We start from the raw sequence: 26,991 nt of genomic DNA on the forward strand, positions 1-26,991 counted from the left end.
AATCTACAGCTATATCTGGAACAATTGCCTCTGAACAAAACCTAGAAACTGTCTAAGAGACCCCTTCACATTGGGCAAACAAGAGGGAAATGAATCAAAGCAGGTAGGAAAGGCCTAGACACAATCTCACTCTAAACCCCAGCCCCACACACAGCGGGAGGGAACTCAAAACCCAGATCTCCAACCTGAAGAGCAAAGGGTTCAGACCCCACATCGGGCACCCCAACTTTTCAGACAGCACCTGAGATACAGCCTCCAAGGCATCTGCTTTGAAAACCAATGGGGCAGGGCTGTGGTGAACTGAGGAACAGCTCTTAAAGTGTCCGCAGGCAGACTCACTCACCCCAGGGCCAGCACAGAAGCAGCCCTTTCGAAAGCAATAGAAAAAGATTCACTTGCTAATTTTAAAGCATTGGTCTGAGGGGCAGGGACCTCTGGGATACTCTCCAGGGATGGCGGCTGGTAGGTACCATCTCCCTGCTCTCCCTCTACCTTGCAAATGCAAACAGGAGCCATCGGTTTTTTTTTTTTCCTCCTTTATTCTTTTTCTTCTTTTTGTTTTTACCTTGTCTTTTTTTTCTTATTTTTCTTACTTTTTTAATTTTTATTTTCCATCTTTGCACTCCCCCTCTGCCACCCTCCAGAGCCCCAGGATCCAAGCATCTACACAGATCAGGTGCCCCATTTTTTACATCTGATGACCTGGTTTTTACAGCTGCCACCCAGGGAACACTTCTTGATTGCCTGACTCTGAAGGCCATAGGCTTGTGTTCCTGGATCCCATGGGACTGTAACAATCAAAGATTTTGTTCTTGGCAGACTACCATCCCCAGGGCAGCGCACAGACAGCTGACCGAAACACATCCCCAGTCTTTCTGAGAAAGAGGTCTATTTGCATGTCCAAAAGCTTTAGCCTGTGAGGCAGGCTTCTGGTTTGGTACTCTTACAGGGGACTGTGGAGGGGCTTTCAGGGAATGGAGGCCAATGGACACAATCTTTGCACTCGCCTTCTGCCTTGCTCCAGTTCACCAGTATCTTCCAGAAAGGAGCTTATATCCTTTTCTGGTGCCCCAATTTTTCTGACTACTGCCAGGGGACACCTCTATTATCACCTGAAATCAAGTATAAATAACAAAACTATAGGACAACAAACCCAAAGATTATCATAGCGCAGAAATTAAAATTTGTAGAGGGCAAGAAAAGGCAATCCCCCAGAAACACCAGCAGAGCATGTTTTTGCAATAAGGGTAGCAAGTTCTTGCTCCATGTTTACTGAATCCAGAGTTGGCAAAAGGGTAATGGTGAAGTAATGAAAGCTATGGAAGAAAGGTCAGCCAAGTAACCAACCAACATCACTGTTGGACTCTCCTAGTAACTGGCTTGACCATCTCAACCTGGGAGTCCCTTAATCCCACAGTTCCCCCATCTGGGTAAGTGACAGATTGTAAAAAGTGTGGGGATGTGGTAAGAATCTGATTTTAGAGAAGGTACATACAACCACAGAGATAAAGGATACTGGAGAGTGGAAAGTAACTTGGAGACACATATTAGGGAAGAGGAAAGGAAGAGCAACAGAAAAGCAAAGAGGAGATACGGAAGTAGAAGGGAGGTGAGAAATATGAAGGGGATGAAGAGGGAAAGGAGGTAGATAAGAACATATCTTACCACCTGCTCCCTGTATGCCAGGCACCATGATTTATAAGAACTGATTCCTTTTTCCCAAAAGTCCAAGCGGAATTTAAATGTTTCTGCAGCCCCTGTGGCTCAGCTTTCAAGTATGACATTCACGTCTGAGGGCTGCTCCTGACAAATGACACCCTGTCTTTGATTACAGTTGGGCTCCTACAATTTGTAGAGTGTTTATCTGTTTGATATCCACCTACATGGCTTCTGTCTCTACCATCCAATTAAAGTCAGTTCCCTGTGTGTAACTCTGAAATTGAGAACCCACCAGGAAGCAACCTCTCAACCAACCATCCCCTGAAAGAAAGATTTCAAACTCTGACTATAAAAGCATCATCCTCTCTTTCTTGCTGATTCCCCAACAAAGAGCAAAAACATCAATGCCCAAAATGGAAATTTGGAGGCTGAGGAGACTTAAAAGCTTAGAAAGAGAGGTGATTTGTTCATACATCCCCACCTTAACCCAGACAGTAAAACTGCCAACAGGAGAACAGCAGATATTATTGGGAGGGTGTGGCGAGGGGCTCTATTCTGCATGGCAAAGGCTAACCTGGCCCACTGGCATCCTGTACACAATTTATAGATTAACTTTAGCTGTAAATCAAAAATCAGATGTGCTAATTTGTACATTGATGGCTTTAGAGTATGTACATTCAGATGACAATCATTTTAAATTTTACATTTATAGGAAGCACATCCAAGCATAGAATTCTGTATTTCTGTGTCTAATTTTACTTACTCCAAACACCAGAATATTGACTCCTGTCTAGTGTCTCCATGTATCCATCCTTCCCAAGCACTGAGAACAGCCCTTTCCCAAAGTGGCCAAAACAGTAATTTCCATTATCCTCTCCTGGGTGTCCACATTGCTCTTATCCCATGGAACCTTGTTAGAGCCAGGAATTCCTCTCCTCTTTTTGCTTCTAAATTCTTCTTATTAAGACTTCATCTTTGCTTCTGGACTTCCATTAAGTATTGTCTTTCTTAATTGAGTCTTCATGGATAAATTCTGGCAGATTTTCCATCTCTAAGTGCTGCAAAATTCTGGCTTTGGGTTTTAAATCCCTATAGTTTTTTGCCTTTAACCTGACTATGCTAGGCCTGAATTGTCTTTGTAGGAGTTAACATTCTTCCATGTGCTACAACAGTGTGTGAGGGAATATAAACTCCTGTTGACAATAAGTCAATCCTGCAAGAAGAGGAAACTGAACACAAATCCCCCATGAACAACGCCCACTAAGGATGGCTCAGAGGTTCAATGACTTAATGCCTGACATTTTGTAGGCGTCTTCCCAGATATGAGAGTAATGAAAGGAAAGTGCTCATCAAGGGATTTATGATTTACCAGGGTAAGTTCATTCCTGCACAACTGGTATCACTAAATGTGTCTGGTTCCAAAAAGGAATAAAGTGATACACATGGATGTATAAAATATAATAAACCAGCATATGTTTCTAGTGGAATAAAAGAACTTCCACTTCAAGACACCATGTCCTTCTACTTCCCTTCTTTCTCAGGTCCCACTGATGACAGAAAATATTTTTAAGAATAAAAACATACAGTGCTGGAAATGAAGAATGGGGGCTATCAGAGGCTCATAAATTTTAAAGAAAGTATAAAAAATAAAATAGAAATCAGATGGGATAAAGAGGACCAAAAAAAGGAAAGAAAGAAAGAGAGGAAAAATTCTAGCCAAAAGAATTAGAAGAGTTTTTTCCCAATGGAGCCCCAGAGAAGTTCAAAATTCAGTCAATAAATGCAAAGATTGAGAGTATGTAGTAGACAGGGTGGTAGTCCCAGTGATGCCTAATGTCTTGGCAAAATAATTAAAAGGGTGACCTTTTACTCTCAAAAGTGTCTCAGTTTGGAACACAAATTATCTGATCACCTTAGTTTTGCAGCATTACCAAAATAATTAAATTATCATTGAGCCAGTTGGTCCCTCTCACACAACCCTCCCGTACCCCTGAAGAGAGCAGACAACATGCCTAGGGGAAAAAACAAGGGTGGGTGTTCAGGCCTAAAAGAGAAGCATCTCTGAACCCCCACATCAGCTACAGCAGATTCAGGCCCCAGTAAAGCTTGCTTTACTGTAGCAATTGTGGGATTTGCCAGACTGCCTGACTAAACCACAATGCTATAGACTGAATATCTGTGCCCCTCCCAAATTCATATATTGAGACTTAATCCCCAGCATGATGATATTTGAAAGCCTGTGGAAGGTAATTAAGTCATGAGGGTGGAGCCCGCATGAATGGGATTAGTGCCTTTAAAAAAGAGGCCCCAGAGAGCTCTCTTGTCCCTTCCATTATATGAAGACGCAGCAAGAAGATAATGGTCTGAGAACCAGCAAGCAGCCTGCACCAGCCGCCAAATCTGTTGATGCCTTAATCGTGGACTTCATAGCCTCCAGAACTTTGGGAAGTAAATTTCTGTTGTTTACAAGGCAACTAGTCTTCATACTCTGTTACAGCAAATAGAATGGACTAAGACACACAGAAAAACCTCTGTGTGCAGGCTATATCACCGGCCCTCCTATTTAGAGGAGAGGACTGACTAGGAAAAAGACCTTTGAAACTAATCCACCTAGCCCTTCGTTTGTAAATGCAAACCAGCAACCATAAATCACCAGACATCTGAGAAGAACCAAGAGCACAAAGCAGAAGGATCCAAGGGGAAGAGATAATGCTGAAAAATAGATGGGGAAAGGGGGTTGTTTTTCTTTTTAATTCTAATTAGTACCTTGAAGATATTCAAGAAGACATGGTATCCATGAAACAATAACAAGCTGATAGGAACAAAGAAAACAGAGAACAAGAAAAAACCCTGGAAATTAAAAATATTTAATGCACAACTATATAGTAGGAAAGACAGAATGAAAAATAAGACTCAAGAAATTTCTTAAAATCTATATGAAAATGACAAAAAAGAAACGGGAAAAAAATACTTAGAAGAAAGGAACATAAACAATGGATGGGAAGAAATAAATAAATAGAAGAAACTATCTCTGTACCAGAGTAAGACAACTCTTCAAAGCAAAAGGGCCATCAAGCTCCAATCAGGATAAATGAAAATGAACCTACAGATCCTCATAAAATTTTGAGTTCTAAAAACAAAGAGAAAAATATTAAAAACTTCCAGAAGGAAAAAAATGGGCAGTCCCAGAGTCATAAAAATTAGACCAAAATGAAATTTCTCATCAGCAACAAGGATGATAGAAAACAGAGGAATGATGCCTTGCAGTTTTAAGAAAAAAATGTTTTTGAATTTAGAATCCTATACTCAGGCAAATAATCAAGTATGAAGGAGCAACAAAAACATCTTCAGACACGCAAGAGCATTTACACACAACACCATCTCCAAAATAACTACCCAAGAATGTACAACAGGAAAAATAATGGTTTAAGTTTTTCAAGTAAAGTTGAGTGGAAGAAAATACAGAAGGATTATGATCAGCTAGAGTCCATAAAGAAAATAAAAATGCCTGACATGATGACCCACACACCTGTCCCAAGTGGACCACCAGTTCTACAGAAAAAGGGAAGGCCATCTATTGCCCTTTATTTCATAGTCTGTAAGGTTAAAATAAACCACTTTCTTTGGGAAAGTACAATTATGTATTAGTTCTTGGCTCAAACAATCATTTCTCTAAGAACTCCTCATAAAGTGGTCATTGTTTAATATAAAGAACATAAAATGAGATTTTTAGAGCTGTGCTTTGTAACAAGCCTAGGGTTATCATCTCAAACACAATTCCAAGGGCCTAATGACGGAGTCTCTGTACTGAGTCTCTGCTGAGCTGATGAAGTTCAGGAATGTATCTTAGGATATTTAAATGAGCAAATGAACTACATACTCTTCAAGCAATCATCCTAATGATTATTTCTCTCAACTACACTTGTGCTAAACACTAAGTGCCTATAAGCTTAAGACTGAACTTTCTAGAAAATACCTGGAGAGCTTCTATGCTGTGTTGCCAGCTGAGTATAGATGTGTAAGACAGAAGAGCAAGCTGGTAAGAGAATCAGCATTCTTTTGTGACAGCTGAGGAGCCTACCGAAGACAGGTGCTTGGATAGGAGGCCATCCTTTACCATTTCAGTGAGCCAAGACAACAGCCATTAGCAGAGGCAAAATTACCTTAGACGTTGTTTTTAACCTGCTCCAGAATATCGTAAAAGGGGCAATTAAACCTTCAAAGCCCTGCTTCACACAGGGTGTTGGAAAGAGCCTTCACTCCCCAAATCTCGTCAAGGCCAAAATTATTTGATGTCTGCCTCAATTAAACGTCAATGAAGCACTCATAGAATGCTTATCTTTGAGCCACATGCTTCCTGTTACCTAATCCAAGATAACTAAATGAGGACACCTCATCTATTTTATGAAATGGTTATCTATAAATCAGTTAAATATTAGGGAACATTTATCAAAAAGAGTAACCTAAGTTTCAGAATTTGACCTGGAGGTACCCGCTCCGTCCCTGAAATAATTACCTCATAGTGCTCACAGTCTGACTTGCTTTCAGACAACAAAACCATGTCCACTTATGTACATATGTATGCTTGTCTTTCCTTTTGGAAGGAGGAGATGCAAATAGAAAAATCCAAAAGTGTTATCAGCTACTAAGACGTAAGTTTAAAAGATGGGAGAAAAAAAATAAGAATTCCCTAGTGGGCCAGTGGTTAGGACTTCACGCTTCCACTGCAGGGGGCGCCAGTTTGATCCCCTGTTAGGGAACTAAGATCCCTTAGTTCCCGCAAGCCACGTGGGGCAGCCAAAAGAAAAAGGAAAAAAGAAAAACAATGGGAGGGCCATAACACTACTCTGATGGGAATTTTTAGTTGCAATCACGACGCTGTTCTCGTGTCAGCAAGACTTTTTAAACCCATAAAAATGAGTTTGATGAAAGGGCCCTCATAGGAGAGGAGGCCAGGATCGTGAAGGAAGAGGCCGGAGATCTCCTTCTACCACACCATCTGTGTGGGCACATTTTAACTCATGACCTCTCTTGGTAGAAGCATAGCTTCCTTAGTAAAATAATGCCACTTTGTGTTGCCATCATTAAGTGAGAAAATGTATGGAAAGCATTTTATAAACAGAAAAATACTCGAAATTCTTTTTTTAATGAAAAAAAAATAGCAAATAAGAGGTGACAAAAAGGAAATCATCCAAGCTTGGGTAGTCAGTCTTAACATCAGTATTATTATTATTGCTGAAGAGGGCCTGAAGTAATTTTCTGAATATCCTCAATAGAAACCGGCAAATGTCCATTGATTCTACTCTAGGTCCTCAAAAGCAACACCTAACCTGGGCTCTTCTCCCTCATAACATAATAAATTATACATTATCCAGCTTCCACTTCCAGGAGACAAGAGAAGACAGGTCACTTACAACTTTTTTTGATGAGTTTGTCTCTGAACAATGCATAACATCTTAGTATCTGAGACTAGTTAGTGAACACAGCAACTCTGTTAACAAGACCAAGAGTAAGGGAGAGAGTTAGCAGGCTTCCAGTGGGTCCATGAGCGATCACAGCAACTATAGGCCCATAATAAATGAACACACTGTCTTTCTCCAGTTATCTCGAGTATTTTGTCCTTCACCAAATGTGGTTTAGGAGATAGCCTCCAGGCAGTTGGCTTTAGCTCCCCCAAATCATAAAATGATGAAGCACCATAGAGAATTTAGGGGTCTCTGTATAAAACCCTGATGGCATGGACTAATATTTTCTCCTCAAGGTTGGTCCCAGTCCAGAAACTGAAGAATCTCTCCAAACATTTGGGGTTTGGGGTTGTTGGTTTTTTGAGTTGGGTCAGAAATCTCACAACAATTCCCTCAAGCCAAATCAATAACTTAAGCTCTTTCCTTTCTAAATTTTCTTTCATTATTCAAAATCTGGTCTGTGTTGTTGGGAGCCAAAGCAATTCGTTAAAGACATGAGGAAAGAACTGAGTAGAGAGAGTTTTAAAAAAAAAGAGTTCTCTGGTCTTCAAGATTTCCTGATTTGACTCCAAAAGCACATTCTGATACAATTGAAAAATATGTGTCCCGATCAAGGTTTCCTACTGAAACCCAGTGGTGACCTGCAGCTGCTGGGATTTATTGACATTTAAGCACAAACTAAAGAGAGAATCAAGGCAAAAACAAAAAAACAAAAAACACAAAACTTTCCACAATTTTTTGAAAAATACTTGTCCTCAAAAAGAGCTTGGAAACAGTTAGGGGAGTCAAAAAAATATGAAAGGGCTTGGGTTTGTTTTCCTCTGGGCTGAGCCAATTTGTTCATCAAGTCCAGATATTTGGAAAATTTGATTTATTGGAAGCTTTGTTCCTCTCGTGGCTTACTATAGCTTCACCAAAAAAATGTAAAAATATTACCAATTTATTCTTCTTCAAGCATACATGAATGACATTATACACATTACAAGTAAAATCGACAAAAATCTTCCTATGAGCCCTCGCCATGTGGTTTTCTGCAAGTAGAGATTCACAAATGGAGTTTTAGGACTTACCGTAATATAGTGAAAATAATAACAGCTAACATTTATTGTGCACACGTCAAAAGCTAGTTACCATATGGAGTGTTACATGTGCATTAACCCTCAAAACAATCCTATTAGGTACTCACTTATTAGCCCCATTTTACAAGTGAGAGAAATAAAGGCCTATGCAATAGAGTCAGATTTCAAACACTGAACTGTCTCCCTTGTAAAAGGAGCTTGGAAGAGATTCTAGGTATAAGGAGATAGTGGGTGGTACCATGCAGAGAAGATTGGGAAACTGTAAATTAATATATGCCTGTGTCCAGAGGTCAAGGAGAAATAGAAGAGAACTCTCTCAACCAAAGAGAGAGTCTAGGATGTACTTCAAGCTACAGCCTCTCTTCAATTAACCTGGGGCCCTGGGACCTCTTACATTTCATTCTTTCCAGGCTTCTCTGTGTTTCACAGTGGAACCACCCCCCACACCCCGCAAACCCCAGAGAACCTGATTGCCCTCTCCTTGGAGGCTTTCGGCAGTCCTTGCTAAGAAGACTCTCCCAAACCCCTATCCAAAACTTACTGCTTTCTTAGCAACATTTCTCTTATGGATACAGTGCCAGACTGCTGGGTTTTTATCTACATTCTTTTACAATTTGATTACCTATAGTGAAAATTACATTATTATGAACTATGCCAGGATTGGAATATTTTCTGTACATATGAAAAACAGCTATAGTTTTCTACAGCCTACCCTTTCAAAAAGGGGAAAAAGAAAACACAAAAAAAGCTCAGGATCTACCCCAAAGATCACAGGAGCCTAGAAAAAACTGAAGGACATTTAATTTCCCTTTGTGAGACACATTCCAGCCATCCAAGGGAAATCAAGCCACCTGTCACAAAGTGAGAGGAAAGAACCCCAGGTGGGAAAGACAGAGACCTGAGAAGGAAATCTGAGGAGGGTTCTTATCTGCGTCATGCCTCAGGGCTTACACAAGAAGCTGTGTTTATCAAAGCTTGCGTTTGTCATTTTGAGATGTGTAGGGCTATAAATTGAGTTTCTTTAGTACATACTGGTTTCTGGGCCTCAATCCCTGAAACCATGTGGCAAATAAAATCTGCTGGAGCCAAGATGAAGTGATTTACTGCAGAAATATTTACTGAACTCCTTTGAGCAAGGCTCTCTATTCTAGACAGTGAAGAAAAAACAAATAAGACAGCAATCATCTTCAAATGGTAAATGTGCACACAATACCTACACAGCAAGGAAGCAGAAGAGAGGCCTAGGGAGCCACAGAAAGCAGAGAAAAGGAAAATCAAGTCCAGGTGGGTGACCAAAGGCATCCCCACCTGTCCTAGGCAGCTCTGAAGGGAACTTAGGTAGCTGTACACAAACTGTGCAGTATGGTAGATTATTTTTGCCAAGCACCTTATCCAAACTGAGCTGTAGTTGTTTACTGAAAAGAGAAGGCATTTGGTAGAGGTGGTCTGGTACCTGAGTTGGGGTGAAAAATGGACTTTGCAAGAGGACATCTAGTTCCTCCTCAGCTATGCCTTCTAGTAGAATATTGGACCAAGTGTGAAGAGACAAAAAGAAAAAAGTAGGATCCTCGATTTATTTACCTATTCATGAAGCACTCGGATAACACACATTTTAAAGGCAATAAAATAGAGCCAGAACTTTGGGCAGAAAAGAAATCTGTCCGCTTCTCCGCCCCTCCTCTGTCCACACTCTGGTCCAAGCCATGTCACCTCTCCTCCCGGCTGTTGTAATAGCCTCCTCTGAGGTCTCCTCACTCCTACCCCTGCCCCTATCATCTAGTTTCAGTAGAGCAACCAGAATGACCCTTTTAGAATTGCATTAGTTTCTGATCGCCACTCTAGCAAATCACCACAAATATAGTTGTTTAAAACAACACAAACGTATTGTCTTATTCTGGAAGTCAGAAGTCTAAAAATGGATCTCACAGGGCTAAAATCAAGGTGTTTCTTCAAGACTGAGTCCCTTCTGGAGGCTCTAGGGAGATCTATTACCTGCCTTTTCTAGCTTCTAGAGGCTGCCCACATTCCTTGGGTCACGGATGCATCACCCTGACCTCTGCTTCCACCATTATATCACCTCCTCTGACTCTGACTCTGCTGCCTCCCTCTTACAAGAACCCTTGTGATTACAATGGGCCCACCCTTAAAGCTGTCCATTTTAAGATCCTTAACTTCATCACATCTGCAAAGTGTCTTTTATCATGTAAGGTCACATGTTCACAGGTTCCAAGGGTTAGGACAATAGACATCTTTGCAGGAAGGGGCATTAATCTGCCTACCACAAGAATCATCTCTTTCCTCTGCACAAAATGTCCAATATTGCTCTATCTCAATAGAGAAGCTAGTTCTTACAAAGGCCTCCAGGGCCCTGTTAGATATCTTCACACACCTACCCAGTTACCCCTCTGACCTCAAGTCGCTTCCAGAAGCAAAATCCATGAAGCCAATGAAGCTTAAGCTTCAGCTCACCTCACTTGCACTTTCCATCCCAAGGCCCTGGGAGTAGCACTAGAAATTTGTTTGCATTGCCTTTGCTCTGTTTTGTTTTGGTTTTTGATTTGCAAGATTAAAATAGTTTGATTTGCAAGGGCTAAGACCATCGTTTCCTTCACTCTATTTCCTTCCATCACATTTTGCCTCACGTGAGATGATGCTGGGATCCAGATGAGGGGCTGTCGAGTTGGAAATACATTGAGCTTGTGTTTAGTGGAGTATATTTATGTGATTCACTGTCACTTCTGTAGAGAGTTAAGTTACTGATGGTCACCCCAGAGTAGGAATGGTTCTCCTATCTCCAGGAAGGATCACCCAGCACTGCAAGGTGAAGGTGCAGGGCCCAAGGTCATACGGCAACATGACTGTGTCTGATAGCACCTGGCGCCAGGAGTATGTGGATCATGGAGGAGACAGGGGTTTGCAATACAGAGTCAGAAGTTAGCCTGTTCAGGAGTCTTCCAGTCATCACACATGTAAAAATGTACGTGGAAGATTTAATTTTCATCAACTACTAGTCAGAACAGAATTTATCTTGTATTAGTAGTATTAGGAGAATCAAAAATTGAGTATCCTCAATACTATATGTAATAAGCATGTCATACAATTTTCTTTTTACATGGGGATTGCACAATATAAAATTTATTAGAATTCCTTATAGAGCACAAACCCATTTGCAGTAGTACTGCATATAGTAAGTACATCTGTAACAGCTCCAATATGAAGGAAACTTGAAGGAAGTCTTCCCAAGGCTGATAATTCTAAATCTTTACATGACATTATGAAGTCATGAAACTGAAAAACTATTCTGAGCTATCATAATTTTAAAACTAATTTAAATAATGTGCTAGAGGAAAAATTGAATTCTCTTTCTAGTGTCTCTGTGGAAAAATACGTAACAAAATAATGGTCATGAAGGAGGCAATCAAAAAACAAGAGGCCAAAACTACAGGAAGGAAAGTATTATGAAGGTGTATCAGGCAGTGAATTAATGAAGCTATTATGTTCTTTTTCTGGATTTTGTGAAACGTATGGTATGTTTCGGATTTTCAAAGTTGTGATATGTAGGGATTTATTTTCTCATGCTAAATGAGCATGATGTCCTTTCACACCTAAATTTGTATTAGTTCAACGCCTCAGAAAAGCTGGATCCAGCCCTGACAACCACCCTCGCGCTTGCTCATAACTCCAGTCACAGTGGCCTCTGTGCTTTTCCTTGGACACGCCAGGCACATTCCCACCTTTGCACTTGCTATTCCCTCTGCCTAGAACGCTTGTCCCCCAGATGACTACATGGCTTCCCTCTCACTTTTTCCAGATCTTTGCTCAACTATGTTTTTCTCAATTTAGGCTTCCCTGTTAACCCTTTTTAAAACTGCAGCACTTCCAGTGTACAACATGACTTACTAATTCATTTATATTGCTGACTATCTTTCCCTCCCCCCGCAAGAATGTAGACTCCATACAGACTGAAAGTTTTTTGTTTTTTAAAATCTGTTTTGTCGACAGTGTCTGGCACATAACGGGTGTTCAGTAAGTATTTGTGAAATGGCTGGCCAGCTGACGGGATGAATGGGAAAATGAATAAGTGAATGATTGAACTACCAAAGTTTAGATTATCATAAGACAACCAGCACTGCCACGGTGAGACAAGATCATTCCACGCAGAATCACTGAAATGTGACGTTTTAATTGCTTTATTCACCGTATGAAGGTAGATTTACAATTCATAGTAGGCTTTTAATTTCTGAATTCTTGAGAGCATTTTTCTTTATAGAAAATACCATCTTTGGGATTACCTCATAAACTTTCAGATTTCATTCCACCATCGAAAGTAAACCCAGGGGACTTCCCTGGTGGCGCAGTGGTTAAGAATCCACCTGCCAATGCAGAGGACACGGTTTCGATCCCTGGTCCGGGAAGATCCCACATGCCACGGAGCAACTAAGCCCGTGCGCCACAACTACTGAGGCTGTGCTCTAGAGCCTGCGAGCCACAACTACTGAGCCCGAGTGCCACAACTACTGAAGCCTGCACACCTAGAGCCTGTGCTCTGCCACAAGAGAAGCTACTGCAACGAGAAGCTGCTCACCACAATGAAGATTAGCCCCGCTCGCCTCAACGAGAAAAAGCCTGCATGCAGCAATGAAGACTCAACACAGCCAATACAAAAAAAAATTTTTTTAATTTTAAAAGTAAATCCAGATTTCAAAATTAAGCCTAGAAATAAAAAATTTTAAATTCCTTTAAATTAGGAAGTTCTGTTTAAATAGTGAAAGCAACATTAGTTGAGAAGTAGGTCCACCGGAGAACTATAACTCAAGTAGCATTTACTTAAAATGACAACAGTGACAGCTACGATTCATTCAGTTTTACTATATGCCAGATACTGTCTCAAATGCTAAATTAAAGCAGTGTTCTAAGGTGTGGGTCTATGGAAGGAATACAAAAGCATTTTTAGTAATAAATGATTATAATTCTAGGGATGAAATTTTTCAATTAAGAAATTTTTATACAAATCCAAAGTATGACAATTAGAAAATTATACATTTGGGGAGGCAGTTCAAGATAGATTTACATTTGTGTATGTGTCATAGCTAAAGTTTAAACCCATTCTAGCAGTGAAGACTGATTAATGTATTGATTATTATTTTCTTATTCAACTTGACTATTCATTTTGCTCATTCCTTACTTACAGATCTTCCTAATATTCTCAAATACTCATCTAACAACTACAGAATAATGATATTTAATGTAGCTTTCTCATAAACTAATAAAACAGATTGTTTTAAAATGTGTTTGGGCCTTCAGCTTCCCACTATAGTGGAGTAAGGTGCCAGGACCAACCCACCTACTGAGAACAATTATATCAGCTAGATGACATATATAAAGCTGTTTGAAATTACCATAGAACAACAAAATCAGCCAAGACTTCAAGGGACTAGTTCCAGCAGAGAAGAGAAATATACTGAGGTAAACCTGATATTCTGTACCTTTCCCTTGAGACATTCGCTAATTCCTAACCTGCCCAGAAGTGAGACAATAATAGAATTCAGAGCCTAGCAAGAGAAAGGGACCCTAGTAACATTCTAGGTTCTCAGCTGCCTTCTAAAGAACTGCGTTCTAAGAGTGAGAACTAACGAAAATAGATGAGGCTTTATAAAGACTGAAACCCAGCCTCAAAATATCTCAGTCCCTGATTGTATCCAAATGACCTGCTCCTTCTCTTACTGCCTGCTAGAAGAAAGGTAAATTCTCCTGAAGAAAGATAACATCAGATCCTCTACAATTTTTTCATACGCAATGTCTAGATTTCAATAATAAATCAGCAAGTATGGTATGGGACAATATCAAACTACTGAAAACCGAGAGAAAGCAATAGAAAATAGAAACAGACTCACAGATGATCTAGATATTGGAACCATCAGACATGGACTTTAAAATAATTATGACAAGATGGACAATTTCACTAGAGAACCAGGATATATATAAAAGAAAAAAAAATGGAATGTCTTATTCATCTTTTGTGTCACCAGCCATCTGCCACAGAAACAACACAGTACTTGCTAAATAATATGTGCTCAAAAAAAATGCCTGAGGAACAGGTATATTAACTTCAGCTGAAGCACTGCCTCACTTGCAGGCACAGTACATGCAGTACCTAGGGCCCTTATACTTATAAGGAACACAATACTTATAAAGAACACAAAAATGTTTAAATATTCATTTATTTTAAAATTAGAAGAAAAAATATAATAACAGATACGTAATAATGAATCCCACCTGGATTATATTTGTTTTTATACCCTCACACTTGTAAAACATAATTTTTTTAATATTTTTTGAAGGAAGGGGTCATGAAGAGCCCATGAAAGACATAATGTGACCTTGGTCTGATTCTTCCCATCCCACACCCCATAAACATACTAAGGGCTTCCCCGTGGAGTATGTTGGCTCTACAACCCTTACATTTTGAATCAAAACAGCTTTAGCTAGTTTAAAGGAAGCCTCCAGTTACATACTTCTTTTGATTTCCATATTACCAAACTACCTAAAATTTGAATTAAGTATTTTGCACATGAACAACGCTCTTCCCAACTGCTTTGTAGAAAAGCACATACATGCTTTAAAGCGATTGTCTCTGGACCCCCCGTTCAAGCTTATTCAGAAAGGGTGACTTACAAATAACAAACAGAAAACAGATTGTAAGCATGTTTTAAATATTTAAGTCAACTAGCCAATATTGTTCGCATCTTGAAGACTGTGAGATGTATGTGAATATGGAGATAATAAATAATAAAGCATATATCGGGGAGAAAATTCTTGTTTTCCCACAACACTCATGGTTGGCTTGTTGTATTGTCACATACATCATCAACGCCCCACCTGATGATGTTGTGAAAGTTTATATAAAGGTAAGTGCACCTTTATTAAATGTAGCAAATATTAAATAACTCGTTGAGGTAAAATATCACTTCTGTATGATTTTCCCCCTGACAACCCCAGGCTGATTAGAAGTTCTCTAGTCCATGATCCTCTGGAAAATATACTGTAGAGATGTTTAGTAAACTGTTATTAAGTTATCATTGCTGGGACTTCCCTGGTGGTCCAGCAGGTAAGACTCCATGCTCCCAATGCAGGGGACCAGGGTTCGATCTCCAGTCAGGAAACTAGATCTTGCATGCATGCCACAACTAAGAAGCCCACATGCCACAACTAAGAAGCCCACATGCCACAAGTAAAGATCCTGCATGCTGCAACTAAGACCTGGTGCAGCCAAAATAAATAAATAAGTGAGAAATAAATATTTTTAAAGTTATCATTGCTACTGTAAACTTAATTATGTGAGGATACATGTATTTTCCTGAATCATAAAAAGCTATGCAAAATCAAGAAAAGCTGGCATTACCTAGCATATCATAGGCACTCAAAAATGTTTGTTGACTAAGTAAATGAATATTTTAGGTTGAAAAAGGTCTCCAATCTATAATCAGGAATATTCAACAGGAATTGATATAACCTAAAGATGCATCATTACCAATCATGATGATGCAAATGATGGTGACACCAATGTCAGTCCCTCAAGTCATATGGCCACTGTAACAAGTCCAAGAGGAAGGAACTGGCCTCAGCTTTCTCTCCCAATCAGCACCATAGTGAATACAGACCCAGTTATGTGACAAAACATTTCACCTCATTACACAGCTATTTACAAATGAGCTATTTACAGCTCATTACAAGTAGCTATGACTGTCTGTAAAATGAAATTCTGTATGAGGAAGGTCAGCAAGTTGCATTCCTTATCAAAACAGGTTCAAGTAACTAATTTATTAATTGTCCATTTAAAAAAACAAATATTATCTATATAGCATTTATGCCCAAAATATTCAATCCAAATCAATTTGGGGGCTGGACTGGACTTTTCCAAAATTCAATATAATGAAAAACTATTCTAAATCTAAAAGAAAATAATGGGATTAAAAGCCAAACACAATGTATGAACATGGATTATATATTGTACCAAAAGTAAAAACAAGTTCTGAGACATGAGACGTGAGAACAATTGGAGAAACTGAAAAATGGAATGTATGTTACTTATTCATCAATGTCACATTTCTTGGATGTGGTGATGATATTGTAGTTAAGTAGGAAAATGTCCTTGTTCTTAGGATATCTGTGCTGAAGTATTTGGGGGTAAGATGCATGATGTCTACAACTTATCTTCAAATATTCAAACGACAACAAAAAGTGTATGTTGTGGGTGTGTGCTGATGGCATGGATGGGGAGGAGAGGAAGCAAATGTGGCAAAATGGTAACAATGTAGAATTTATGTGAAAGTTATTTGGGTGATTATCATTCTTTCAATTTTTTTTTAAAATCCATCATTTTCAAAATTAAAAGTTAGAGGAAAATGGAAAAAAGAACAATGTTATAGAGAAAGGTTTAAAGACAGAAAAGGTATCTATGATTACAGTATTACACTTTAAGAGGTTTCAAAATAATGTACAGCATTAATTACCTTTGGGGATATATGGATGAATATATACTAATGTGTTAATAGAGGTCACTGATTGGAGCCCTCTAAATTGCAACATGGCAGTCTGGAGTGGATATCTCTGGACTGTCCAATTACAGTGATTTCTGTTTTCTTATTTTTGTTTATAAAAATTGCTTATTTTATACATATACATTCACATATACATACAAATTATTTTAAAAGAGTGAGACTGAATTTATCAAAACCTGGCAACAACAGATTCTGTTGGAAACCTGTCTCTGTCAAAACTGGTTAATCTAATGTTTACACTACTATGATTATATCAGTGACTGGGTATAAATAAATCATTTTATTTGAAAAAGAAAAAATGATGACAATAATTCTAGACTCTTAAATTGGCACTAGGAATATGAAAATATTGCCCCAGATGGCATAAATAATGATCTATGGGTGAGAACTACATTGAGACAGATTTCAGTTCATTATAAGACTGAACACTGCAATGAATGTGTCCAACAAGGGAACAGACTGAACCATGAAATAATTGCCTATCAAAGTAGCTTAACCATCTGCCAGAGATATGATTAGAAGGAGGGATAGGGTTTTAGATATACTTTAATCCAGACTTTGGTCTCTAACAAGTCCATAGTCAAAAATAAAGAAAACAGCAGTAATAAACTGAATACATTTCCATTGAAGGAAGAACTACACAATAGCCTGTCACTGGCTAACAAGACATAAGACAAGATTAATACTTTCTGGTCAGGATATTGTGTTTTTTAAAAGTGGAATACTATTAATGCTGTTCAGCTAGACCAATTACTTAACCAAAAACAAAGTGTGTTACCTGCCATCATGAACCCAAACTATTTCTAACCATGTGAACTTAGTTTTAAGTGTTGGTGTATTCATGCAATGGAATACTGCTTTAAAAGAAAAAATGAAGAATAACAAACTATTGATACATTCAACCATATGGATATACGTCAAAAAAAAAAAAAAAAAAAAAACCCTTGTTCTGAGTGAAAGAAGCAAGACACAAGAATACATGCTGCATGATTTCATTTATCTCAATTTCAAAAACAGGCAAAACCAATCTGATAAAAATCAGAAGGTGGTTGTGTAGAATGCAGCAAGAATGAATAAAAAGAGGCACAAGGGAACTTGCTGGGGTGATAAAAATGTTCTATCTCTTGCTTTTTGGTGTAATTACATATTTACGTATGACTGTCAAAGCTCATCAAGTGGAACACTTAAGATCTGTGTGGTTTTTGTTTATAAATTACACCTCCATGAAATTAAAATAAATATTAAAAAATCATATTTGCTTTGTGTCACATGAAGAGATCAATACTTACCAAGTGATTTCTTTTTACTGCAGAACATTATTGCACCTGATTATTTTTCAACAGTCCTCAACAGCTGGCCTACATAAGAAAACAAGAAGTGTACACAACATTAGTATTTGAGAAATACTCATTAACCATAAATTTCCAACATTCAGCTTTCTTCCTAGTCAAATCTAGATAACTAGGAAGTCATTAACATAATAAGGAATAATAGACTCCATTTATGAGACTTAAATCTAACAAGATAAGAATAATTCTATAACTCACGAACATAGAAAACAAATTTATGGTTACCAAAGGGGAAAGGGGGAAGGGATAAATTAGGAGTTTGGGATTAAAATATACACACTACTATATATAAAATATATAACCAACAAGGAACTGATATGTAGTACAAGGAAATATATTCAATATCTTGTAATAACCTATAATGGCAAAAAAAATCTAAAAAAGAACATATATAAATGTGTGTGTGTGTGTCCGTATATATATATATGAATCACTTTGCTATACACCTGAAACTAACATACCATTTTAAATCAATTATGTTTCAATAAAAAAATTTTTTTATTTTTTTTTTATTTTTTATTTTTTTATTTTTTGGGGGGTACACCAGGTTCAATCATCTGTCAATAAAAAAAATTTTTAAGGAAATACTATTCTATACAAAAATTATCTATTTGTATTATAGTGGCTATATGGAACAATGTAAGGTAAACACAAGTATGACATTCAATTTGGCATTAAAATGGAGCCAAATTTTCTAATACATCCAAAACACTGTGAATCAGAATATCTCAGAGGTTATGCTTCAACACTTGCCTTTTATTGAAACACCAAAAGTAATTCCTTTCCAAAACAGTCACCCAAGTCCATAAAGTACAGAGTCCCATATAGAATTAACTGAAGAAGAAACACGCCAAGACACATAGTAATCAAACTGACAAAAACTAAAGACAAAGAGAAAATATTAAAAGAAACAAAGGAAAAGCCACAAATAACATACAAAGGAATCCCCATAAGACCATCAGCTGATTTTTCAGCAGACACCCTACAGGCCACAAGGAAGTGGCATGATATATTTAAAGTGATGAAAGGGAAAAACCTACAACCAAGAATACTCAACCCAGCATGGCTCACATTCAGAATTGATGGAGAAATCAAAAGCTTTACAGACAAACAAAAGCTTAAAGAATTCAGTGCCACTAAACAAGCATTACAACAAATGCTAAAGGAACTACTTAAGCAGGAAAGAAAAGACAACAGTTAGAAACAGGAAAATTACAAAATGGTAAAGCTCAACAGTCAGGCAAACATATAGTAAGGGTAGAAATCATCTACAAACAAATGTGATATCAAAACAGTAATTGTGAGAAGAGGAGAGTACAAATATAGAATATTTGAAATGCATTTGAAATTAAGAGACCAGCAACTTTAAACAATCATGTATACATAATATCAAAACCTCATGGTAACCACAAATGAAAAATCTATAATAGATATACATACAAAAAAGAAAAAGATTCCAAACATAACACTAAAGATAGTCATCAAATCACATGAGAAGAGTACAAAAGAGAAAAGGAATTAAAAAAAAGACCTACAAAAATAAATCCAAAATAACTTTTTAAATGGCAGTAAGAACACACATATCAATAATCATCTGGAATGTAAAAAGATTAAGTGCTCCAACCAAAAGGTATAGACTGGCTGAATACAAAAACAAGACCCATATATATATTGCCTATAAGAGACCCACTTCAGATCTAGAGACACATACAGATTGAAAGTGAGGGGATGGGAAAAGGTATTCCATGCAAATGGAAATCAAAAGAGAGCTGGAGTAGCAATACTCATATCAGAGAAAATAGACTTAAGATAAAGAGTGTTGTAATAGACAAAGAAGGATATTATATAATGATCAAGGGCTCAATCAAAGAAGAAGATATAACAATTTAAAATATATATGCACCCAACACAGGAGCACCTCAATATATAAGGCAAATGTTAACTGACATAAAAGGAGAAATTGACAATAATACAATAATAGTGGGGAACTTTAGCACTCCACTTATATCAATGGACAGATCATCCAGATAGAAAATCAATAACAAAGCACAGATCTTAAATGACACATTAGAACAGATGGACTTAATTGATATTTATAGAGAGTTCCATCCAAAAGCAGAAGAATACACCTTCTTTTCAAGTTCACATGGAACATTCTCCAGAATAGATCATATGCTGGGCCACAAAGGAAGTCTTGGTAAACCTGTGAAAACTGAAATCATATCAAATATTTTTTCCAATCACAACATTATGAGATTAGAAATCAATATCATGAAAAAAACTGTGAAAAACACAAATACATAGAGGCTAAACAATATCCTATGAAACAACCAATGGATCACTGAAGAAATCAAAGAGGAAATCGAAAAATACCTGGAGACAAATGAAAATGAAAACACAACAATCCAAAACCTATAGGACATGACAAAAGCAGTTCTAAGAGGGAAGTTTATAGTGATACAAGTTTACCTCAGGAAACAAGAAAAACCTCAAGTAAACAACCTAAACTTACACCTAAAGAAACTAGAGAAAGAAGAACAAATAAAACCCAAAATTAGTAGAAGGAAAGAAATAAAGATGAGGGTGGAAATAAATGAAATGGAGACAAAGAAAACAATAGCAAAGATCAGTGAAACTAAAAGTTGGTTCTGTGAAAAGATAAACAAAATTGATAAACCTTTAGCAGACTTATCAAGAAAAAAGGAAGGGGGCCCAAATCAATAAAATCAGAAATGAAAAATGAGAAATTACAACTGACACCACAGAAATTCAAAAGATCATAAGAAACTACTACAAGCAACATACACCAATGAAATGGACGACCTAGAAGAAATGGACAAATTCTTAGAATGGTACAATCTCCCAAGGCTGAACCTGAAGAAATAGAAAATATGAACAGACCAATTACATGTACTGAAATTGAATCTGTGATTTAAAAACTCCCAAAAAACCAAAGTCCAGGACCAGATGGCTTCACAGGAGAATTCTATCAAACATTTAGAGAAGAGCTAACATCTATCCTTCTCAAACTATTTCAAAAAATTGCAGAGGAAGGAATACTCCAAAACTCCTTCTATGAGGCCACAATCACCCTGATACCAAAACCAGACAAACATACCACAAAAAAAATAAATAAAGGGAAAATTACAGGTCAATGTCACTGATGAACATAGACATAAAAATCTTCAACAAAATACTTGCAAACCAAATTCAGCAATACATTAAAAGGATCATACACCATGATCAAGAGGGATTTACCTCAGGGATACAAGGATTTTTTAATATCTGCAAGTCAATCAGTGTGATATACTACATTAACAAATTGAAGAATAAAAACCATATGATCTAAATAGATGTAGAAAAAGTTTTTGACAAAATTCAACACGATTTATGATAAAAACCCTCCAGAAAGTGGGCACAGAGGGAACCTACCTCAATATAATAAAGGCCATATACCACAAACCCACAGCTAACACCATACTCAATGGTGAAAAACTTAAAGCATTTCCTCTAAGATCAGGAACAAGAGAAGGATGTCCACTCTCATCACTCTTACTCAACATAGTGTTGGAAGTCCTAGCCACAGAAATCAGAGAAGGAAAAGAAATAAAAGGAATCCAAATTGGAAAAGAAGTGATAAAACTGTCACTGTTTGCAGATGACATGACACTATACATAGAAAATCCTAAAGATGCTACCAGAAAACTACTAGAGCTTATCAATGAATTTGGTAAAGTTGCAGGATAAAAAATTAATACACAGGAATCTGTTGCATTCCTACGCACTAGTAATGAAAGATCAGAAAGAAAAATTAAGAAAACAATCCCACTTACCTTCACATCAAAAAGTATAAAATACTCAAGAATATACCTACCTAATGAGGCAAAAGACTTGTACTCCAAAAACTATAAGATGCTGATGAAAGAAATCAAAGAAGATACAAACAGATAGAAAGATATAGATTGTTTTTGGATTGGAAGAATCAATACTGTCAAAATGACCATACTTCCCTAAGGAAGTCTAAAAATTCAATTCAATCCCTATCAAATTACCAATGGCATTTTTCACAGAACTAGAAGAAAAAATTTTAATATTTGCATGGAAACACAAAAGACCTCAAATAGTGAAAGCAATCTTGAGAAAGAAAAACAGTTGGAGGAATCAGGTTCCCTGGCTTCAGACGAAAGGACAAAGCCACAGTCATTAAAACTATATGGTACTGGCTGAAAAACAGAAATATAGATCAATGAAACAGGATAGAAAGCCCAGAAATAAACTGACTCACCTATGGTCAATTAATCTGTGACAAAGAAGGCAAGAATACAATGGAGAAAAGACAGTCTCTTCAAAAACTGCTGCTTGTAAAACTGGAAAGCTGCATGTAAAAGAATGAAATTAGAACAATCTCTAACACCATACAGAAAAAATAAACTCAAAATGGACTAAAGACCTAAATATAAGGGCCAGATGCATAACACTGGGAGATCAACTCGATGATGGGTGATGACTTAGAGGGCTGGGATAGGGAGTGTAGGAGGGACTCATGGAAGGGAGGGGATATGGGGATATATGTATAAATACAGCTGATTCACTTTGGTGTACAGCAAAAAATGGCACAACAGTAAAGCAATTATATTTCAATAAAGAACTTAAAAAAAAACTCCTAGTGGAAAACATAGACAGAACACTCTTTGACCTAAATCACATCAATATTTTTTTTGATCCCTCTCCTAGAGTAATGGAAATAAAAACAAAAATAAACAAAAGGGACCTAATCAAACTTAAAAGCTTTTACCCAGCAAAGAAAACCATACACAAAATGAAAAAGACAACCTATAGAATGGGAGAAAACATTTGCAGCAAACAATGTGACCGATAAGAGATCAATCTCCAAAATATACAAACAGCTCATGCAGCTCAATATCACAAAAGCAAACAACTCAATCAAAAAATGGGCATAAGGGACTTCCCTGGTGGTACAGTGGTTAAGAATTCGCCTGCCGGGCTTCCTAGGTGGCGCAGTGGTTAAGAATCCGCCTGCCAATGCAGAGGTCACGGGTTCGATCCCAGCTCCAGGAAGATCCCACATGCCGCGGAGCAACTAAGCCCGTGTGCCAAAAAAAAAAAAAAAAAAAAAAAGAATTCGCCTGCCAATGCAGGGGACATGGGTTTGATACCTGGTCCAGGAATATCCCACATGCTGCAGAGTAACTAAGCCCATGCACCACAACTACTGAGCCTGCGCTATAGAGCCCACAAGCCACAACTAATAAGCCCACGTGCTGCAACTACAGAAGCCTGCGTGCTGCAACTACTGAAATCCATACACCTAGAGCCCACGCTCTGCAACAAAAGAAGCCATCACAATGAAAAGCCCATGCACCACAATGAAGAGTAGCCCCTGCTTACTGCAACTAGAGAAAGCCCACATGCAGCAATGAAGATTCAATACAACCAAAAATAAATTAATTTAAAAAAATTTTTAATGGGTAAAAGACCTAAATAGACATTTCTCCAAAGGAGACATACAGATGGCCAACAGGCACATGAAAAGATGCTCAACATCACTAATTATTAGAGAAATGCACATCAAAACTACAATGTTATCACCTCATACCAGTCAGAACGGCCATCATCAAAAAGTCTACAAATATTAAATGCTGGAGAGGGTGTGGAGAAAAAGGAAACCTCCTACACTGTTGGTGGGAACACAAATTGGTACAGTCACTATGGAAACCAGCATGGAGGTTCCTTTAAAAACTAAAAATAGAACTACCATATGACTCAGCAATCCCACTCCTGGGCATATACCTGGAGAAAACCATAATTTAAAAAGATACGTGCACCCCAATGTTCACTGCAGCACTATTTACAATAGCCAGGACATGGAAACAACCAAAATGTCCATCAACAGAGTAATGGATAAAGAAGATGTGGTACATATATACAATGGAATACTATTCAGCCATAAAAAAGAATGAAATAATGCCATTTGCAGCAACATGGATGGACTTATGGATTATCATACTAAGTAAAGTAAGCCAGACATAGAAAGACAAATATCATATGACATCACTTCTATGTGGAATGTAAAAGAAAAAAAAAGACACAAATGATCTTATTTCCAAACAGAAAGAGACTCACAGACACAGAAAACAAACTTATGGTTGCCAAATAGGAGAAGGGGTGGGGGAAGGGTTATATTAGGAGGCTGGCATTAACATATACACACTACTGTGTATAAAATAGATAGCTAACAAGGACCTACTGTATAGCACAGGGAACTATACTCAATATTATGTAATACCCTATAAGGGAAAAGAATTTGAAAAAGAACACACACACACACACACCCCCAAAAAATAGGTAAGGGGAACATAAGCAAAAAATGGGATTACATCAAACTAAAAAACTTTTGCACAGTGAAGGAAACTATCAACAAAACAAAAAGGCCACCTACTGCATTGGAGAAGACATTTGTAAATGATATATCTGATAAGGGGTTAATATCCAAAATATACAAAGAATTCATACAACTCAACATCAAAAAAAAAAAAAAATCCCCATTAAAAAATGGTTAGAACACTTGAAGAGACATTTTTCCAAAGAAGACATACAAATGGCAACAGACACATGAAAAGATGCTCAACATCACTATCAGCAGGGTAATGCAAATCAAAACAAGATGTACCCCAATGTTCATTGCAGCACTACTGACAATAGCCAACACACAAGGAAATAACCTAAATGTCCAGCAACATATAAATGGATAAAGAAGATGTGGCATAGATAGGTAGATAGATAGATAGATATAGTGGAATATTACTCAGCCATAAAAAAGAATGAAATAATGCCATTTGCAGCAACATGGATGGACCTAGAGATTATCATACTAAGTGAAGCAAGTCAGAAAGAGAAAGACAAATACCATATGATACTACATATATGTGGAATCTAAAATATAACAAAATTGAACTTATTTATGAAACAGAAACAGACTCACAGACTTGTGAACACTTGTGGTTACCAAGAGGGAGAGGGAACAGAGAGATGGAGTGGGAGTTTAGGGTTAGCAGATGCAAACTATTATTTTATTTTATTGTATTGTATACTATTATATATAAGATGAATAAACAATAAGGTCCTACTGTATAACACAGGGAACTATATACATTATCCTGTGATGAACCATAATGGAGAAGAATACAAAAAAGAATGTGTATATATATGCAGAACTAGATCACTTTGCTGTATAGTAGAAATTAACATTATAAATCAACTATATTTAAATAAATTTTTTTTAAAAAACTACAATGAGATACCACCTCACACCTGTCTGAATGGCTATTATCAAAAGGACAACACATAACAAGTGTTGACGAGGATGCAGAGAAAAGAGTTTTCTTGTGCACTGTTGGTGGGAACATAAATTGGTACAATCGCTATGGAAAATAGTGTGGAGATTCCTCAGAAAAGTTAAAATAGAACTACAATATGATCCAGCAATTTCAGTTGAGTATTTTTCCAAATAAAACAAGAACACAAATTCAGAAAGACATTAAGCACACCTATGTCCATTGCAGCATTATTTACAATAGCTAAGATATGGAAGCAACCTAAGTACCCATTGATAGATGAATGGATAAAGAGGTGGTGTATATATACACTGGAATACTATTTAGCCATAAAAAAGAATGAAATCTTGCCAGTTTTGACAAATACAGATGGACCTAGAGGGTATTATGCTAAGTGAAATAAGAGAAAGACAAATACTGTATGATTTCACTTGTATGTGGAATCTGAAACATCAAACAAATGAACAATATAATGAAACAGAAACAGACTGATAAATACAGAGAACAAACAGGTGGCTGTGGGGGAAGGTGGCAGGGGGAGAGAGGATGAGTGAAATAGGAAGATTAAGAGGTTTAAACTTCCAGTGACAAAATAAATGAGTCATGAGGATGAAATGTACTGTGTGGGGATATAGTCAATAATAATATACTATCTCTGCATGGTGATACATGGTAGCTACATGTATTGCGGTGATCATTTTGTAACGTATAGAAATATGGAATCACTGTGTTGTGCACCAGAAGCTAACATAATATTGTAGGTCAATTACACTTCAAAAAACGAACAACAAACTCAGAGAAAAAGAGCTCAGATTTGTGGTTACCAGAGGCGGGGTATAGGAGGAGGGGAAGTTGGATACAGGTGATTAAAATGTACAAATTTCCAGTGAAAAGATAATAAGTACCAGGGATATAATGTAAACATGATTAATATAATTAACACCGCTGTATGTTACACATAAGAGACATTAAGAGAGTAAATCCAAAGAGTTCTCATCACAAGAAAAATAATTTTTTTAAATTTTTTTATCTATATGAAATGATGGATGTTCACTAAGCTCACTGTGGTCATCATTTCATGATGTGGGTCAGATCATTATGCCGTACACCTTAAACTTATACAGTGCCGTATGTCAATTATTTCTCAATAAAACAGGAAGAAAAAATAAAATAATTTAGAAATAAACAGGGGGCAGAAATAATGTCATTATTATTGTTCTTTTTTTCGCTACATATGGTCTAATTTTCTTCACATGGTAAACTCTATTAAGAATTTAGAATGAATAAATAAAGGGCAAACAAATAACTTCAACATTTAGAACCCAAAAGACTGGAAATAAACTCAAGCACCTTTCCAAACATGTGAACAGGGTAGGCAGAGGTTCTGAATTCATACTCTTTAGGTTAGAAAGAGAAAGGACTTGTTCCTTCCTGCTCAAAGATACGGTATGGCAGGATGCATTAAACACCCATGAGAGAAGGAGCTGGTCAGTCAAATGGAGACCAGAAAAGAGGAAGAGCAA

At 37.3% G+C, this 26,991-nt stretch overlaps 1 protein-coding gene across 1 annotated transcript in view; it reads right to left on the reverse strand.

Moving 5' to 3' along the window:
- The window catches only part of ATP8B4 (ATPase phospholipid transporting 8B4 (putative)), a 234,626-nt gene that overhangs the window by 196,190 nt on the left and 11,445 nt on the right, over window positions 1–26,991 (reverse strand). The window contains exon 2 of the mRNA XM_057724273.1: window positions 18,054–18,122. Within this exon, the coding sequence (XP_057580256.1) occupies window positions 18,054–18,081 (28 nt within the window). The 5' untranslated portion in view covers window positions 18,082–18,122. The remainder of the gene's footprint in view (window positions 1–18,053; window positions 18,123–26,991) is intronic.

Source organism: Hippopotamus amphibius, chromosome 2 (genome assembly GCF_030028045.1).
Source record: "Hippopotamus amphibius kiboko isolate mHipAmp2 chromosome 2, mHipAmp2.hap2, whole genome shotgun sequence".
NCBI lineage: Eukaryota > Metazoa > Chordata > Mammalia > Artiodactyla > Hippopotamidae > Hippopotamus > Hippopotamus amphibius.